This window comes from Aythya marila, assembly GCF_965140915.1.
Source record: "Aythya marila genome assembly, chromosome: 6".
NCBI classification, from domain to species: Eukaryota; Metazoa; Chordata; class Aves; order Anseriformes; family Anatidae; genus Aythya; species Aythya marila.
This window is the reverse complement of record NC_139047.1, coordinates 15,579,713-15,598,471: the sequence shown is the minus strand read 5'-3', so window position 1 is coordinate 15,598,471 and position 18,759 is coordinate 15,579,713. Positions and strand designations below refer to the sequence as shown.

Below are 18,759 nucleotides of genomic sequence, written 5' to 3'. Positions count from 1 at the left end.
TGGGAAGTGTGAATGCATTGTTGTCATATATAAATCCAGTGTAGGACTAATCAAGGTTTATAAAAAGAATGACAAATTGTTGCACAATAGGCAGTTGGAGAAAAAACACGTGCATCTGTTTTATTATATAAGCCACATGCAGTACACTAAATAGATAAATGAGTAACAGGAATCATTTGCTAACTATGACTTTGAAAATGTGAATCAGAAGGACGAAGATGAAGAACAGATAGCCCCAAGTCTAACTAGATGTTCTGTGCCAGTCAAACAGCCAGCCAAAACAGGTCTTTTCCTCAGCCAATTGTTTTACTGCTGCAAGTGGATGACACTCCAAATGTCCTCCTCTTTCTCTGCAGGGAGCTTTCCAACTCAAAAAGACACCTAGTCTCTGAATTCAAGAGATGAAAACAAAAATTTCTTCTTGCTAATGATTGCCCTACAATCCAAATGACTTTTCAGTTCAGGTTTTGTCTGTATCCTGAATGGATGCTGCATGTCTTTAGCAATTTTACCACTGGGGAAGAATCCCCTTGGCTAAACTAAGGATGAGTTTACAAACTAGCTGGGGTATTGCTTCATAAATGCACTCCTTTGGATCACAATGACATGCATCAACTGGAAATGGACTGCTTTGTCACAGCAATCCAATCCTGAAAACAGAAGCTATGTAATTCTCCATTATGCTGCCTTAAAGAGATTCCTTGTTCCCTGAAGACATTATTGGTACTAAGTATGCATTAGACAACATTTGCAATAATTAGTTATGAGTTCTTTAGAAGCCCAGCCCCTTCTGGAAATGTCTCAGTATTGTTAGAAATGCGGTAACACAGCATTTAATATACAGGAATAGATATAAACAGTAAAGTAGTACATTATAAACTGTAATACAGTTTATGAGCTTTTTACTTTAAACAGTATAAACTCATAATTCCTCACTCTGCAAGCTGAGTTTACATCTGAATTCTCTATATAAGGTAGTAGGAAGAACTGTTGATGGAACTGATTGTCATCGACTGAATTAGTACTAAACAGTTGGTACTGCTGAATCAGCAAGGAGGTATGCATTGTTTATAATGTCTCCCTTTTCCCATCATCTTATTCTATTAGATTTGTCTAACAAACCACAAAGAAAAACAAAAGAAATAGAAATCCCAGTCTAATAAATGCTGTGCACAGATGGATTTTTATTAATGATGAGTTATAGAGAAACCAAAATACAAATTGTAACCTACATATAAACCAAATAGCACTCAAAGACTCATTTTCTCCTCACACATGGTCAACACCCAATAATGGACACAGCAAACAAAACGAACGCTCTCATGAATCAGGTATTTTGCAGTTCAGTCCATCTGATCCTCTGAAGCATGCAGAAGAATAGGATCTTGTTCCAAACTGAAGCTAACCTCTGTTGGCCTCACAAGTTCAAGATACACTCCTTGAAGCCAGAGTTTCTCTTTAAACCTATTAAAAAAAAAAGTCAGTCAATATTGTCTATATTTTAAAATGGTGGCTGTTACAACATTTCCTTTCATAATCAGCACCATAGTAGGTAACATAGGTTGTTGGTCTTAAGGCAGTAAGAGATCAAAGAGCAAAAGCAGAGTGACAAGACAGAACATAAATTATCCTAAAACTATCTTACTGACGATAAATAACCAGAGAGTACTTTAGGTATAACGAACAGAAGAGATTATTATTATTATTATATTTTAAAGAAGAATTTCAATCTTTCTGCATGATCTACATGTTTTAATCATACTGAATTCTATATTAGCACCACATAAAATTAACATGATCTTGCATTTGATTTCATTGCTTTGGACTACCCATCACCTCACTGTGATACAGTGATACAGAAAACACAGAACAAAACACAAGGGACCAGTGCTTGATCTGCCGTCCATGAGAGAAAGCATGAAGGCAGCTTCTGATGAAATGTGAACAGCTTTTTTAATCAGCATATAGAATAACTTTCCATTTGCATGGTGCTCTACAACTAGATAAGGCAAGCCTCAAGAACTGATGAAAGAAAAAAAAAAAAGTTGCTCTTTTCTATGACCTTTTAGCATAATACTCACTATGTATGAAAAGAAATATATATTTAGATATTTTCAGGAAGCAAATGCATTTTTACATGACCAGTGTAAAATTAGTATTTTGAGAAGACCATGAAGGAGAAGCCTGACAGCAGTCCCACAAGTTGTCAACCACTTTTCAAAGTTATGTTAACCATTACTTCTTGAGACCCACAGGGCCTTTTTTCCATTATATTGCTCCAAATAACTTCAAGAAAGAAAGCTATTTTACCATACCTAGTGAAAACATCTTTTCACTGTAAAACAGTGAAACTCTTACTAGTTTCAGTCATGTAATATACATTATTAGTAGAATTGTTAAGTTATTTTCTGTTGAAAACCTCTGACAGCAAAACTGTGAATATAAATCTTTTCCCAACACTCAAGTCCCAATCTTATGTCATCTTACCTGATGCTTGCAATGAAACAATGAACTGACAATGGAGTAAACCAGATTAGTAACAGTCCCAAGATATAAAAACTCACCCCTGAACACGTTACGACAAAGCACATGAAGTTCTAGCATTATAAGCTACAGTTGGCTATCAGAGCCTAAATTCAGAAGGCAAGATATAACCTTGTGCAGGAAGTCAACACAAAGACTATTGACTTTAAATACCTCACTTAATCTCTTCAAAGTGCATAATGGAAGGCTTTGGCATCTTAAATCAGTTAACAAGTAATGATTGCTCCTGTGCTAGTAGGATTGTTACTAATACTTCTACAAAGATGCTTACCTAGTAGAAAACTTTGCTTGCATATTCGTTTATTGAGACTTCATGTTCTAGATGTATGACATTAAAATGAGGTCTACTCTCATAAGGATCATTTTCCTTTTGCTTATTAAAGGTCCAAAATATTACAAATTTCTGCATGGCACAGCAGACAAGAAGCTCCTATATCAACTTTGTCCTGGAGGCTGCAACTATTTTATTCATTAATACATCACAATTTTTAACTGTAGATCACATATCACGGGATTATTTTGCAGACAAATACTCCTTCGGTACAGTCAAATGTTACCTGTGTATTACAATTACTTACAGATTCAATATTTGGTTAATATTTGGCTGATCTTTCATATAATAAGAAATCAATTGCTACTAGAGGGTTTTGTGCATGTTGCTTTCAGCATTTTAATAAACAACAATAATAATGAATATACTGCAGTAAAACAAGAGAATTAGTGTCTATGCATATATGTATGCACATATAGAAAATGTCAACTGCTCTACTTGGGCAACATGCTCTTGCAAAGAAAATGATTCAAGGCTTTTACAAGATATCCAATGGTGTTCTGCAAATGTTAAATACGGAAGTTAGATTTAGCAACTACTTTCTCCTTTAAAAAGGAAATGCTAATGGGCTAAAAATTGGTATATTCTAATGCCATGTCAAAAGCCCATCTGCACAACAAAGGACAAATACTTAAGTCATATCAACCTGAACTTCTGGAATACTTTTTACCTTTGAGTTTTTCAGTTGTAGGTTAATAAGTAGATTAATATAGCTAGATATAAAAAATAAATCACCAAACTAAATATCTTGTTCCACATAAATTCACTTTTCTATTGTATTACAAGGTCTTTAAACTAATAAAATTTAATACCTTTTAATGCAGGATTAAATGCAAAAGGTGGTCACAGTATGTACTTCATTTACATTATGCAAAAATTCATAGGAAAAGAAAGTGTTTGATGGGTGCTTCATAAATTAAAGTTTTTAGAGCTATTTGAGTATTACAAGATGTAGCACAGAGTAAGCTGCAAATTACCTTAATGGGAGATGTTTAGTGACTGGCCTTTGATCTCTCACATAAAATGTGTCCTGGGTTTGTAGTAGTTCACCTGTGGTGACATGCACTTTTTCTGAAAAATATCCATCTTTCCATTCTGATTTAGTCTGAGTTACAGTGGAAATTTCTGGGGTTTTATTTTTCTCTGAAACAAGACATGTACATCAGTAAGTGGAAATTAGGTTCTCAATTAATATGGCAATGTGCCTTAAAGCATGCAGCTGGCCAGGGTGAGTCACCTATCACTGTTACAACAGCAGAACAGTGTGCCTTTCCAACTTCATTGCTGGCAACACAGATATATTTCCCAGTATCAGCAAGGACTACATTTCTTTTTAAGAGGTAATAGGTATCTCCTAATTTCTCAACCTGTAAAACAATAGAACGCACATAGGAAATTATAAGGAGCATAAAGCAAAATGTATTATCTTTCTCCAAGAAATATTTTAAGAACTTTAGAACATACACTGATATCTCCAGCTACCACTTGGATATCATCCTTAGTCCAGCAGACATGGGGTTTGGGCTTTCCATGTATAGTGCAATGTAGGATTAAATCTTCTCCTTCCTGTAAAGTTGTATGTCCAAATTTTTGTATGAAGTTTGGCTGTTTTCCCTGTACTGAAAAAAAAAAAAAAAAAAAAAATTATTCACTCTACTTTAAATGGCACAACTAAAGCAACTGAAGCAAAAATCCATTCTCATAGTTAGAACGTTACCACATTCCATGACAAAGAGAGCCTTCACTGACACCTGGAACTCAGGATAACTTGTTTGCAAGACAGGAGTAGGCAGACATCATTTATCTACATAATATAAAGCTTGCTGAAACACGTAGATATAAAGCATCCAAGAATTTCATGCATCAGGAGTGATATTAGATCCACGTAATGATAGCGAATCACATTCTTTGTGTAGGTAATAGGTAAATATATGTGGATTACTGTGTTTCAGTGAAGAGTAAATAAATATCTCACACAAATTTAAAGGAAAAAAGTTAAGACAGCTAACTTGCATTTAGTGTACTGTCATACATCACACTTCACTTCTTTTTATTCCAATGTTCCAGTCTAAAATGTTGTTGAAAAAAAAACATATTGTTCTATATTTACAGCAATGATTACAGCCAGAACATGGCCTCTGTACTACTATCATCAAGACCAATATTTTGGCCGTCATTAACACTGAGGCCACACACTATGAGATTATGCAGTACATATTTGATTTAGATGAAGCATGGACACATAATTGCATTTATTTTGCAATAACCAGAGCACAGGAGGTAGAGTTTGTATTGGTTTCATGCCAACTGTAGGAGGACAGATGATACCTGAGCCAATACCAGAGCACAAAGTCTGGCCAATACAAATTAACTCATCAGAAATATTTGAAGAAATTTCAGTCATCTGAGTCAGTTTGTACTGAATCAGAGCTTTGCTTTATGTGACAATAACTTTAATAAGCTGTAAAGCTGGATGTACTGAAGCATCATACTTCTACCCAAAGTTCCACTTAAATTCTACCTCCATGGCCACATTAAAAGAAGAAAAAGACTTCAGAATTCAGATCAAGTATTTATGACACAGGGAATTCAGAGCAGCTCTGATGCTAAGACACAGAATACACAGAAAGATATATACCGCAACAAAAATAAACATTTTGCTTCCCTATTTCTTGTTCCTCTTTATGATAAACTATAATATATCTCCGTAATATTGAGCAAAACCAATGTCTTTTCAGAAATTGAAGGTTACTGAAATGTACTACGAACTATGCCAGCATCGCCCCATTGTATTACAATAAATAATTTTGCTTTATGTTATTGTGAAACAAAAACCAGCATATGTCACAAAAGTAGTCAGAAACATTTAAATCCATAATATATGGATTATTAGCCACTCTCCTTTGGATGTATTTGCCTAACGTGGGACTGTCAACATGGTGAGGCAGACATTTTCACCTCCTGTATTAATAAATTCTTTGCTTAGGTAAGCTATTACTCAAAAGAAGCTTTCAATAAAGTCTTAGCTGCGTAACATTCTTCCCATCCTGTAGGTCTGAGGCCACAACACAAAGCAGAAGTATGTGACTTTTACTCTCATACTCTTGCTAACCTAAGATAGCTCAGTAGATCAACAGCTGAGCTCTCAGCTGTTGAAAGCTAGCATACACAAGCTGCCACCATCGTTACATTGCAGAGATTTGGAATCTGCAGCTTCGCTTGCAGCTTCACTTCAACAGGAGAAACAACCAAGCAACCAAAGAATAAAAGATTTGAATGGAACTGTGACAATGATCAATCAGATCACATCTTGATATTGGATCATTAAATCAGCAGAACACGGAAACTAAGATGACCAGTTTCTAGATAGCAAAGTGAAAAGTATGTGGAAAAAAAAAAAAACACAACATGAAATGGCAATAACTACAACTCTTTGAGGAACATGCTACAGTACTCAACAAAGGAACATTCTGATGTAAAAAGGAGAGATCTTCCTCTGACAGCAACCTTTAAAAGGAAATATATGATTATATTTCACCAATGATTTTCCCATGATAACATAGTGAAATGCTAGAATAAGCTAAAACAACTTGCCAATTAAAAATGATTCCTAGGATAGACATCGTATGAACCACAAAGTTTAGCAGGAACAGATTTTTTTCCCTGCCTTATGGAAGGAAACAACATTTCAGGTTGTCAGGGCTACTGAAAACCCACTCTGTCAACTTCATCCAAGAAATCTGTCTATTCAATTCATAATATTAAATGTTATATATTTGTTGGAAACAGTACAATTCTCCTGTAAACTGGGGAACTGGCAAGCATGAAAACGAAAACTCAGAGGTCTGTAAAAACTACAGGTGGGGAGAAACCTGGATTTGACTTCATCACGTGTTTTTTACCACCCCCACTGATGCTCAAACACAGGTGGTACCAGATCAAGCCAAATTGTTTTCAGCAGCCAGTTTTTATTGCTATGATTCATGGTTATTCTTAGTCTGTTTACTCTGTGCATGTAATTTCAAATCTCTGAATGTCTCGAAATGCGATGTTAGGAAATTTTACCAACTTCTAACTGTATCGTCTACAAAAATTTAGACTAGACTGAGATTCATACCATGCTGCTCAGAGAATTTGGATTACTCTCAGCATTACTCTTACTTGAAACTGTATTCTATTGTTTGGCGATTTTTGTTTTAGTCAAGCTACTAACACACTCACAAGGAATTTTATTAAGAAACATCAAGTGGGCCAATGATCCCAGCTGATCGGAAATAACCATATCCAGAGCTCAAGTCTCATTGAATACCATGCCTCAAAAAGGAAACTGAGCTGTAATTTTTAAAGACAGAACTCCCCCGCACACACAAAATAATACTACCTTAGCCTACCAAAGTCTCCAGAAAAAGGAGCAGAAATAGGCATACCTTACCAGTCATTTGAGAGGAAGCCACCTTCTCCACTGCAGCTCCATCCACGTTTGATCCAAAGCCAACCAGAGGAATGCCTCAGCCTCCCTTTGCTTATTGACTCACACCTAGACCCACAATCAGCTGCTTCTTTTGAAAAATAAAAAGAATTAACCCCTTTCCCCTCCAAATTTGTACACCTTGTGTAAGCACCCTTTCACATAATTCCACTTCTTCTAGTCAAGCAATCTCGTTCACCACTTTCTTTTTAAACGGGTGCCTGTATACGGGGAAGGAGGAAGACAGGTTAGGTTAGTAAAGTACCTAAGCAGAATATTTTTGTTGTGAGTCTGAAGAGATATCTAAAACTGCTCCTTAAAAGAACAGTCAGAAAGATATAAATATTCTTGGATCTTACATTAATTGTAGGTTCAAAACTGTGGCCATGGGAGCTCAGTATGGTAAAACAAGAATGCAGAAAAAAACAGAATTCAAAACACCCATGTGTACTATTCTGCTTGTACAGAATAGTTAAAAGAAGGAAGCAAGGTATACACAACACGAACTACAGAGAGAAAAAAAAAATAGGGGTGGGGAGAGAGGAGAGGGAAGGAAGCCTGGCAGGAATTTTCCAGCAATTTTTTGGGGGAACTCATCAGAGTCATCAAAACAAGAGTATTTAACCCAGACTACCAACAAAGCAGTACTCAGTATTGACTACACTTTTGTTTAGAAAGCGAAGCATTAAAACCAGGACACTTTCAAGTATCTCGCTGTGTAGTCGGTATCTCTAACCTCTTCCTTTTTAAATTTTATTTCTTGCAGCTATTAAAAATGTGTCTGATATCCACGTAACTATTAAAAATTACACTTTTAAAAATATTTCTGATTAAAGTTCGAGGCAATACGGTACTCACTCTGAGACAAGTGAAAATCAAGTTTCGTTAATCTAAAATTCACAGAAATTTCCAAATTCTCTGAGGAATGTGTTAATGAATAATGAGATTAAAAACTTCTGCACTGATTTACAGAATCACAGAATTTCTAGGTTGGAAGAGACCTCAAGACCATCGAGTCCAACCTCTGACCTAACACTAACAAGTCCTCCACTAAACCATATCCCTAAGCTCTACATCTAAACGTCTTTTAAAGACCTCCAGGGATGGTGACTCAACCACTTCCCTGGGCAGCCTGTTCCAATGCCTAACAACCCTTTCAGTAAAGAAGTTCTTCCTAACATCTAACCTAAAACTCCCCTGGTGCAACTTTGTCCATTCCCCCTCATCCTGTCACCAGGCACATGGGAGAACAGACCAACCCCCACCTCGCTACAGCCTCCTTTAAGGTACTTGTAGAGAGTTGGTCTATGTTTACTATTTCAGTGTGTCAACATAGTAACAGCATGAATGTAATACTTTTGTGCACCCTTAAATACAATTGTATACTTAGATACTGAAAGTCGGATTCCTTTGCATCTCACTCTCTTTTCACAACTTGAAAGATGTCATTTAATATTTAAATTGAAGCTTAATACTAGGATTTAATCCAATAGTAGGAAACTCATTCTTTCACAAAAAACATGTTTGAGTAAAAATGAGAGTGGATGTGCTGGCAAGGGCACAGATCATAAGACACTTCATCTGCTTTTGAACTGAACAGTAAAACTAATGCTTACTTTGTTTAGAAAGGCAGCTGGCTTCCCTGGGTTACAGGTAATCTACTGGGGTCTTCCATATAATCTTTGGATGCATATAATTTTAGTCAGTGTTCAAAGACTGTTATCAGCTTTCTAGTGATCCCCATGGGAATAATTTTTGTTTTGTGTTTGCTTGATGTAGCTGGAGACAAGACATTGACTTTTTTTTTTCCTTTGATGAGGATCTGTTGAAATCTGAGGTATGGATTTTTTCAGTTAGAACTGGCATTTATGGTTCAAATTGGAAAAGGAGTGTTAACCTCACCAAGCGTGGACTTTCACTACCATTCTTCCTTGGTAGTTTTGCAGTCAGAGGGCAGCTTTTCTTTAGTGACTTCGTAGACAGAAGTAGCTTAAGAATGTCCTTCTCTAGCCAACAAAATTGAGCATGGATGGTGTTTCAACACCATATCGTAGCAGTGATCATCTACAGGAACATTTCATCAATGCAGCTTCCTCTTCTACAACGTCTTCCGGACTATCATCCTAAATCAAGACTCAAACAGCAATGCCTTAAAAAAGTCCATTAAGATAAACTACTTTTCCATATCTTGTTCAGTATATGAACAAGAGGAATGAATAGGACTTTCAAAATATGATTTTAAAAAAGATAAAAATAAATAAGGAAAATACAATCTTTAGCGACAATCCTCATTTCATGAATTATTTAAACTATAACTCAGAAGAACAAAATCAGATTTTAAATGTTTTTCTGCAAAGGGGTACAAAAAGTTAAGCATACAAGACTAGAAATATGAAGCATGGTACATATGCAGAGTTTTACTGTAAAGGGTAAAATATACTTCATAAGCATACAGAGCATAGATTTTCAACAGTTTGAACAAAATCTACTCTCTTGCTCTGAAGCATCTTTTAATCTCTTCCTCTCTTAGAGCAAAGATTACAGTCTTCCTTGCTATGCTTGGGAGTGTGCGTGTAACCCAAACTCCAATAGCAGATAACATTACTGGTTAGTTTCTAATAATAATAATAATGAAAAGACTGAATAAATCCCACTTGTATTCAAAGCTTTCACCCAATTTTGCAAACTAGCTTCAGATATTGTCTGTCAAAGCTCACATGAACCAAGTAACTGAGATCTCTTCTGCTTGTTCTAAAGCCTTTTAAGTAACATTAAGAATAAGAGCAGAAACAAATTTAATGTAAATGTGTATGAGAGATAAGGTCTACATAGCTGCTCCCTTGTAATTCCTCAGTCTGGATGTACACGAGGAAGGAGAAAGAACACCCCTCTAGGAGTTTTCTGTTGCCTTTTCAACTCATAGAGCTGATTATTGTAAATAGTAGATAGTCTTTCTTGAAGTGCTATCAAGCAACTGGATCTGACTACCAGTCTATATCCAAGCTACCTCTGGTTTCTGTTCCATTACAAGATGAAATGTTCAAGTTTTTCATTTTGATAGAACTACAAGTGGGGTTGTGACAAGATTTTCTGAACAGGATTAGAATCCTTGACTCCTGAAGGACAGAAGCTCACCCTGCATTGCTGTTTTGATCCACAAGTGGCTTTCCTCCAACCAAAAGGTCAACTTTGTGCTGAACTCATCCACTCACCATATAAAGATGACAGAACAATGATTATTCTAGCATTGAACTTTCTGTGGTTTTCAAGATGAAGCATCCACACGTTAAATGATGCAGCTTTGAGTGCAGCCTCTACAGAACTGACTCTGGTACTAGCTTTAGTACCAGCAACTAGCTTTAGTTAATTATTAATTTAAAGGCCTGATTCAGGAAGTGGCAAGGCAGAAGAGAACATCTTCGCTTTCTCTCCTGTTTTTTTGACCCCCCTCCCCCTTTTTTTTTTTCCTTCCTTGGTACATAAACTTAGCCTCAAGATTGAAGGCAAAAATGCCTGGGAAAGTGATCTGAGTGTCCTATAAAGTTATCTAGAAAGCAAATCAAAACATCGATGAGTACTTTTAATTTTTGAATGATGGGCTTCGGGAAGAGTCACAATTCTCAGTAAAAACAGAGCACCGAAGGCAGCCATTACCTAAGATTTTTTTTTTTTTCTTTCCCAAACACAAAATAAGTGTTATAAACAGGATACAGTTATCAAGCACTGGCAGCTCTGTAGCAGACAAAGCTTTATAGTGTGTAGGAGAGGCATGTGGGGTTTGTTCTTACCATAATACTACTTAATGTAACGAACAGTTAGGTAAGTCAGCTTGCTCATGAAGGTTTTGCTGAATGTTTGTAACAACTAAAAAAGGCAGATAATGTCACAAGGGCATAAGCACACTAAACTGAATTTTACTTTTATGAAAATTGAAACATTCAAAATTGTTCTAATTAAAAAGAGTTTTATTGTGAAATAGAAAGTAAACTTTTAGAGAAGAGGTGATTTTTATAGCTGGGAGAATGGACCAACCTTTTCAGGAGATGACTGAACTCAGAAAATTGCTCGTTCGGGGTTTAGTTAAATATTTTGTTTTGTCATTTGCTCACTATCTCCTCTCCTCTTCCTCCAGCTCCCTCTTATAATTGTGCGGTTGTATTCCCTTAAGAACTTCTCCTGTTTCAAAGTTACAGGAATTTTAATAAAGTTATACTCACTGGGCCAAAATATCTAAATGTCAGTGTTCAATTTCACTGACGCCCTGCAATTTACAATATGTATTCTGCTCACAGCATGCTGCACAGTAGAAGGCTTGTTTTCTTTCAGCAAAATGTGGAAGAGAAAGCAAATATTTCCTCTAAATTATCCACACCACCATAATCATAATATGAAAGATGAAAATCAAAGATGCAGGAAAAATCATGTGTCTTTCTCTCAATTGGTTTTATCATACTTAAACAAATACTAGGAGTAAAGAAGGATTCAAATGACATTTAAGGATTTATGAATGAATTTTTCCACTAGCAGTTACATTGCTTTTATCAAATATTTAAGCAAAGTACTTAATAAATAAGACCTACGTCTGTCCTAGTCAAGAATGAAATGAAATATGTTGATAAATTTCTGTTCTGGACTAACTACTTTCAAGTTACAGAAGAATTCTATTTGACTGATTTTTTAAATTACTATATTTTTTGGTGTGAGTATACTTTTGAGTATTTCTACAATGTGATTGTTTGAAATAAGTGCATTAAAATTTTTTAATGTGCATAAAAGCTAATTTCATAAACTATTATTTTTCTTTTTCTCTATATTAACAATATAGAAAACTATCATAAATATTTATAATTTTAATTTTATAAGAAGGCAGAGAATGATCACAAGCATCTCTCTAAGCAGACGGATATGTTGGAAGGTCTCATTTTGTAAACATCTGCAGGTTTTGGTCTACTTTATGCTAAGCACTGCTTACACAAATCCTGACAATTCTGGGTCAAATCTCTGTAGTTCAGATTATCACATCTCTATTGGAACTACTGCAGCTTTTATTTGTGGAGATGACTCTTTGGAATGAAACTGAAATTTAAATCTGATCTATGGCAGTACAATCATGAATATTACCATTTTATACTAAGAAGCTTTACCTTACAGATAAAAAAAAATAGATTAATTAAAGGTAAATGAGAAAAACGTCATTGGAAATAATAAATCTTATGTTTAAAATAAAATTATGTGCCCTCCTCCATCCCCAACAAAAATTGTATCATAGAATGTTGATCTGAGTGCACTATCTGGGTGTATTTTGACATGTAATAGCCATTAAAACTGTTTTCAACACTTCATATTGCCAACATATTTAGAATACAAAACAGGGTCTTAAATTTTAGAAAATCCTTGTAACTTATTTTTATCTCAACATCACTATGAGAAAGAAAAACAATCATATAATACTGGTATTAAGAAACAAGCAATATATCAAGTGTGACATAAAAGTAGTTTGGTACAGATGGCGAAAGATTCAGTGTAGGACAATAACTTTCATGTTGCTTTAGCATGTGAGAATTAAGTCCAGTGCAGTCAATATTGTACTTTTGTGAACAGCCAGTACATTAGTGATATGCTAATATAGATGACACACAGCATTATCCAGTCTATTCTTCTAATAGGTGGCCTGTTACCTTTCACGTGGAGAATGGCACTTGATGATATGGTGCCACTAGAATTTTTAGCCCGAACAACATAGAGCCCAGCATCTTTATCACACACCTTCTGAATGAGTAAAGTATGCTTTGTCTCCTTTTGTAAAAGCTTTAAGTGCTCATCTGCAGTCACTTTCTGGCCCTTCTTGTACCTGAAGCAGAGAGTCAGTTTTCACGTCAGCTTTGTATCATGTATGTCAAGCAGAAACTTCCAAATTAAGAAAACCTCTATAACACAAAGTTGGCAGCAAGAGAGAGTTCACTGTCATGCTCTCAATCCTTTTTCCAAGTTATATACGAATATGGATGCATATTTAAATTACTCAAATTGTTGGAAAAGACAATCTTAACACTAGAAAATGTGGCTCTGAAAATGTTTTTGCGTGGACATGTCACCCAGTTATCGCACTGCAGTAATCAAGGAGAGAGTAGCGCGAAGGCCTGTCCCCTCAATTTTGTGCTGAAACATTGTTGCTAATAAAGTGTTCAGTCAATCCATATTCAAATCAGGGGAAATAGCATCTTAAATGCACAAGCAACATACAAACTTTCTGTCTTACAAAGAACTACATAAAGAACAGTCAGGTACTTACTCCTCCACCTGAGCCCACTTACGTTTACTTAGTTCACATAATAGACAGGATAGAACAACATAACCTGACTTACTTCAGAAAATTGGTGATCACTTGTATCAGTGATCACTACCAGTCACCAAAGTATTGGTATTGACTCCTGATTTACGAATTGGAAGTGAGAGAAAATTCTGGCTCTTCTTGCCTGATAGTGTTTCAGTATATGCTGCTTTTAACCTAATCCAAATGCAAACGTGATTTTCCAACTATATATCCAACAGTGTGTACATCAGTACAACATACATGGTATTGGTGTTACCATACTTATTTTTTTTTCTCACAAAGATTAATTTTCTATTTTCATAACTTTATTGTTTGCAAAATGCTTTCAGTTGAATGTTATTCTTAAAAAGACCATGTATCATCCGTATACATACTTTTGAGCTAAATTAATGCCTTCTTATGATAAAACAAAATTGAAGATACCTTGTTTCACCAGCAATACTCCTCAAAGTCTAGAATAATTGGATTTAAATTAAATTTATTGATACCAAGAGAGTATACCACCAAGGCTGCACAGTCCAGTATTTTTCTCAGTGCTATAGAATAAAATTCTGCTTACTAAGAGCTTATAGTTTACTTGTTTTGTCCTCTACGCAATATATATATTTTACATGTGTACTATTATAAATGTCTTCAAGTTAAGATTAAGAGGCATATCTTACTTTAATTCATTAAAGGAAGGCCTCCACTGTGAAAGTCTAATGGAATAAGTGACAGAATGGCAAACAAGGTAAAAGTTTATGAAAAATAGGCCAGCAAATACAGGACTAACACTGAAGTCTTGGAATCCTGCCTCCTCTTTCAGTCCCTATCTATCTTTGCATGGAACTTTTAAAAAGTCATATTAAAAAATGTTTGTATAACAATATCTGTATTTCTCACAATAGAGTATAAAGAAATCTAATTAGACATGTAGCAATTCAAAGTGAGAAACAGAGAGAGCAAGTATTTAATATAAAATGGTTACTCATAGTGTAGACACTAGGGTTTTGTTTTTTTAACCTGTAACCTCTCCTGGTTTTGACAACTCTTTCACTTCTATATAGATTTGTGCACACCTATACATAGTGACTATAAATATTTGTCTCTGTCTGTATATTGTGGCAAGTTCCTGAAACAACGAAGATGAATTACTTACAGCAAATACGGATTGAACCTTTCTTTTATGACATTACTGAACAAGTGGAATGTTATAGCCTAGAACATAAAAAGTTCTTGACATACTTGCTCAAAGAATGTTGGATATGCTTGCATGTGTTTGATACTCTCATTATTCATATAATTAAGTACAGAAAGATTATTTCAAGTAGGTTAATTGTCAAAACAATTTTTAAAGTGGGAAACATGCAGAACTGTGGAGTGGTAAGGATACAAGCCATTTATTCTAGTCTATAGATTAATGAATATAGATATAAGTGATTCAATGTGCTTCACTAATAGGTATATTTAGTTTTTCTTGTTATAAGCTACCCACCATGTCAGTGTAGGCTCTGGGAATCCTGTTACTTCTACTTCCAAGGTTACTGGAGAACCTTCCATGACGGTTACATTAGACAGAAGCTGGGAGAAGTTAGGCGCCTGTCCAGTTAGGCTGGCCATGCTGTTCTTTTCTGATGCACTTTTAATCTCTTCTCGGGTAACCATCTGCCTCTGACAGCTTCTGGTGGCATCTGATTGAAACATGAAACCTGAGAATGCATCAGGCAAAGCATGCAGCCTGTCCTGGGTTTTATTACAGTTATTCAAGTCATGCAATTGTTCTTGTGCTTCTGCCATGCTTTTACGAAGTTCAAGGTGTTGCAAATGTGTTTTGCACACTTCTCATGCTATATACTGGTTTGGCATTCACTGTGCAGGAAGCAGTGCTAGCCTCAGATATTGCTTGTAAACTATAAACTAAAGGAGCTTCTACTCTGACTTTTGGATCAGAATCTGCTGAAGAGATATAAAACTTCTCAAACTGATCAGATGGAATTTCCATTCTAATTTTTGTAGCATCAGCATAAGTAGAATTTGTTAAGAGATCAGATGCTTCCATCAACTTTTTTACCAATAGTGTTTTTTTGTATTTGCAAGCTAAAGGAACTGGCATGCAGATTATGCGAACTACAATAGCACTGCTCTTCTAGCTCCGTTTCAGAAAATAAGACATCTGATTCTGGTGTCTCAGAAAGCAGTGGCAAAGAGATATCATCAGGTGATATACACTCATATTTATCTCCAGAGGGTATTTCTTCTGCCAGGAACTCAGTCTGTAAGCTCTTCTCTTTGGCCGAAGATAACAGCTCTGTATCCTGTGAAACAAGATCCTTACCAGCTGGGCAGATAACTGGAATATCAGCCAATTTATTCCTCTCCTTAAATTAGGAGTGGACAGAAGAGAAGCGAAAGAAGAAAAACAGAGAGAAAGAATGAGTTACTAAGCATCACCTTTTCATGCAGAAGCTATCAACAATATTTGGAATATTTCCTCTAATTAAGCTTAGTTATTCTGAGAAACAGGACGAAACACGAGGAAAGGATAGTCATTAGAAAAGTTTGCCGAAGTTAACTGGAATTTCTAACTGTTTGGATGGACTAGCAGAAAACATAGTAGAAGAACTTAATACATCAGTAACAATAAAAGTACCTCTTCCTGTAAACGAATGACAACTTGTGGATTTCCTGTTCTTTTTATAAGAGCATTTATAGTGTGTGTGTGTGTGTGAAAGGAGATGGCACAATGACGTCTCAATGGAAAACGGTTACATAACAAAAATAGATTAACAGCTAAGTAACTGGACTTCTGTTATTTGAGTCATTGGTCATATTCAAGATTTATAATTAAATCTTTAAGATATTTTTTTCAAGCATTTTATCTTTTCCTTATTTTGTGACAGTTGTTACAAGATCTTGTTCAGATATTAACACAAAATTAATGGTAAAATTATTTTTTTATTTCCTTGAACCCATCGTATTTTACAAGTAATTGGATTTATCATGAGTGCATTCACTTCAATTGCAAAACATCAAAGACATTTGATTTATTACTGCCTGCCTCTTGAGTTTTGTTTAGTGTGTAACCACATAGTCTGAGCTATCAGGCTTTGTTTGTGTCATGGCTCACAGCAAAGGTGTTCACAATGTTTCTTATGTACTCCTGTTGTTCTCTTAAAAACACATTTAATCCAATAAGCAATGTTTCTGTCACCTATAAACTGTTCAATCAAAGGTATAGTGTGGTACACCGGGTGTCTTTGCTCTCCAAACCAGACCTCTTTGGCAGTACCCAGTACACAACTGCAGCAGCACAGTTCTTTGGACTTTTGTTTTGTTTTATTGCTTTATTATAGAACCTAATCAATGGAGCACTAATTACCAGAGTAAAAGAAAAAAGAAGCAGAATCTTACATGCACACTTGGTCTGTATGTATGCACCCATATCTGTAGATATGGTAAAATTAATACAGATTTTTTTCTAAGTTAATAAAATCATTAATTAAAACCCAGGTAACCCTTGCCAAATATGCAAATGAATGAATTGAAGAAAGTTGTTTTGTTTTGTTTTTTTTACTGTGTCTATTTTATCTAAAACATTCATTTCACTTATAAGATGAAGCTCAAGTTTGTGTATTAAATGCTTTCCACATGCACCCTCTGATGAGCACCAACTCCCAAAATATCTCTGAAAAGGAATATATCATGGACACAAACATAATTCTCTTTCCAGTTTAGCGAAATATGTCATTTTTTCACCTTTCCAATTACTAAGAAAAAAATATAAACACTTGAGTTGCTTCTTCACTTGGTATGTATTCAAAATTTTTACCGGGTTTCTAAATAATTGTCAACTATTCCTAGGAAATAGTTATTTTTAGCAATAGATTTCAGTTTGCTTATAAAAATTTATTGGGTTTGCAAATTTGTCACCCAGCTCTTTTATCCTTACCAGTATTGTTCTAAGTAACCATGTCAGTTATAAGCCTGACCAGATTTGCAAGTCTTTCTTAAATGCAGTTTTAATAGACACTTTGGCAGCAAAAATCAGGCTATTATAGTTTGAATTGCATTAACAAGTTTAATAAACCAAATCTAATTAAATATTAAGTTAGGAGTCTCAACAATATTACATTCTGAGCAGGTATAAGTCAAACGCATGGGTCAAAATGTCCAAATTGACAGTTTCTATTGTCTGAATGAAATTAATGATCCAGATCCATCCTATTGAAGAGCATATGCATATGTGCACACATTGGCATATCTTTGGGCAACTATGGGAAAGCCAAAACAATGTTGGAGTCCTCCACTAACTAATCTAGTATCCTAGTGCAGGGCTGTGCTGCCAGTTTCATGGTCAACACACCTAGGAGGCGGACTACAGAATAGAGCAGAGTTATTCGAAACACTGCTGCAAAATGACCCTAGGGAAACTGCTTTTGTGCTGATGAAAAAAATTGCAAGTGGGCAGTAAGCCAACTCTCAGACAGGCTTTGGCAGTATGAGGTCTTTCAGCCCTTGTGTGATACCTGCAATCAAATAAGCAAGAGAAGCACCCACTTTCTAGAGGGTGCTACTTATTACTGAAGCAAAGTAATACTGCAAATATAGCTTGCAGAAGTGCAGACAAAATTATATACTGTTGTCTCACTGGATGAGAGGCTGAGAGTGGGCCAGGTCTTTTCTCAGAAGGGATGAAAATGGAAGACAGAAAAGCTCTAGTAAGAAGAAGCTACTACTTCTTTAAGTGAAGTATGGAGTGATGAAAAGAGCGGAGGTATCATAGTTGCCATACTTCACATCTGATATTTGCTGTTCTGCATACCCTTCACTTCTTCCATTGACAGCTGATGCACAGTCTGACAAGGACTGACAGGGCTGTGGCCTAGCAAAATAGGAAATAGAGCTATGGCCATCTGCTGGGTGAGGTGATTTTCCGGAGGGTGGCTTTTTTGGAACAGACACAAAATTCTGAGTGAAATCTAGGCTACAAGTGAAAGGTGAAACTCTCATTGGCTTGAAACAGAGGTGACAAAGTTAATTAAACTCAATTTTGTCTCATCAGCAGAGAAGAGGGTACTCTGTATTGAACTGAAGGGAATGTTA

The 18,759-nt window shown here is 35.6% G+C and overlaps 1 protein-coding gene across 1 annotated transcript in view; it reads right to left on the bottom strand.

Moving 5' to 3' along the window:
• CCDC141 (coiled-coil domain containing 141) overlaps positions 1-18,759 on the bottom strand; it is an 80,985-nt gene continuing 62,226 nt past the window's right edge. The window contains 8 exon segments of the mRNA XM_082763261.1: positions 1-1,464; positions 3,853-4,018; positions 4,113-4,242; positions 4,340-4,494; positions 13,022-13,194; positions 15,152-15,499; positions 15,501-15,739; positions 15,741-16,034. Of these exon segments, the coding sequence (XP_082619387.1) occupies positions 1,344-1,464; positions 3,853-4,018; positions 4,113-4,242; positions 4,340-4,494; positions 13,022-13,194; positions 15,152-15,499; positions 15,501-15,739; positions 15,741-16,034 (1,626 nt within the window). The 3' untranslated portion in view covers positions 1-1,343.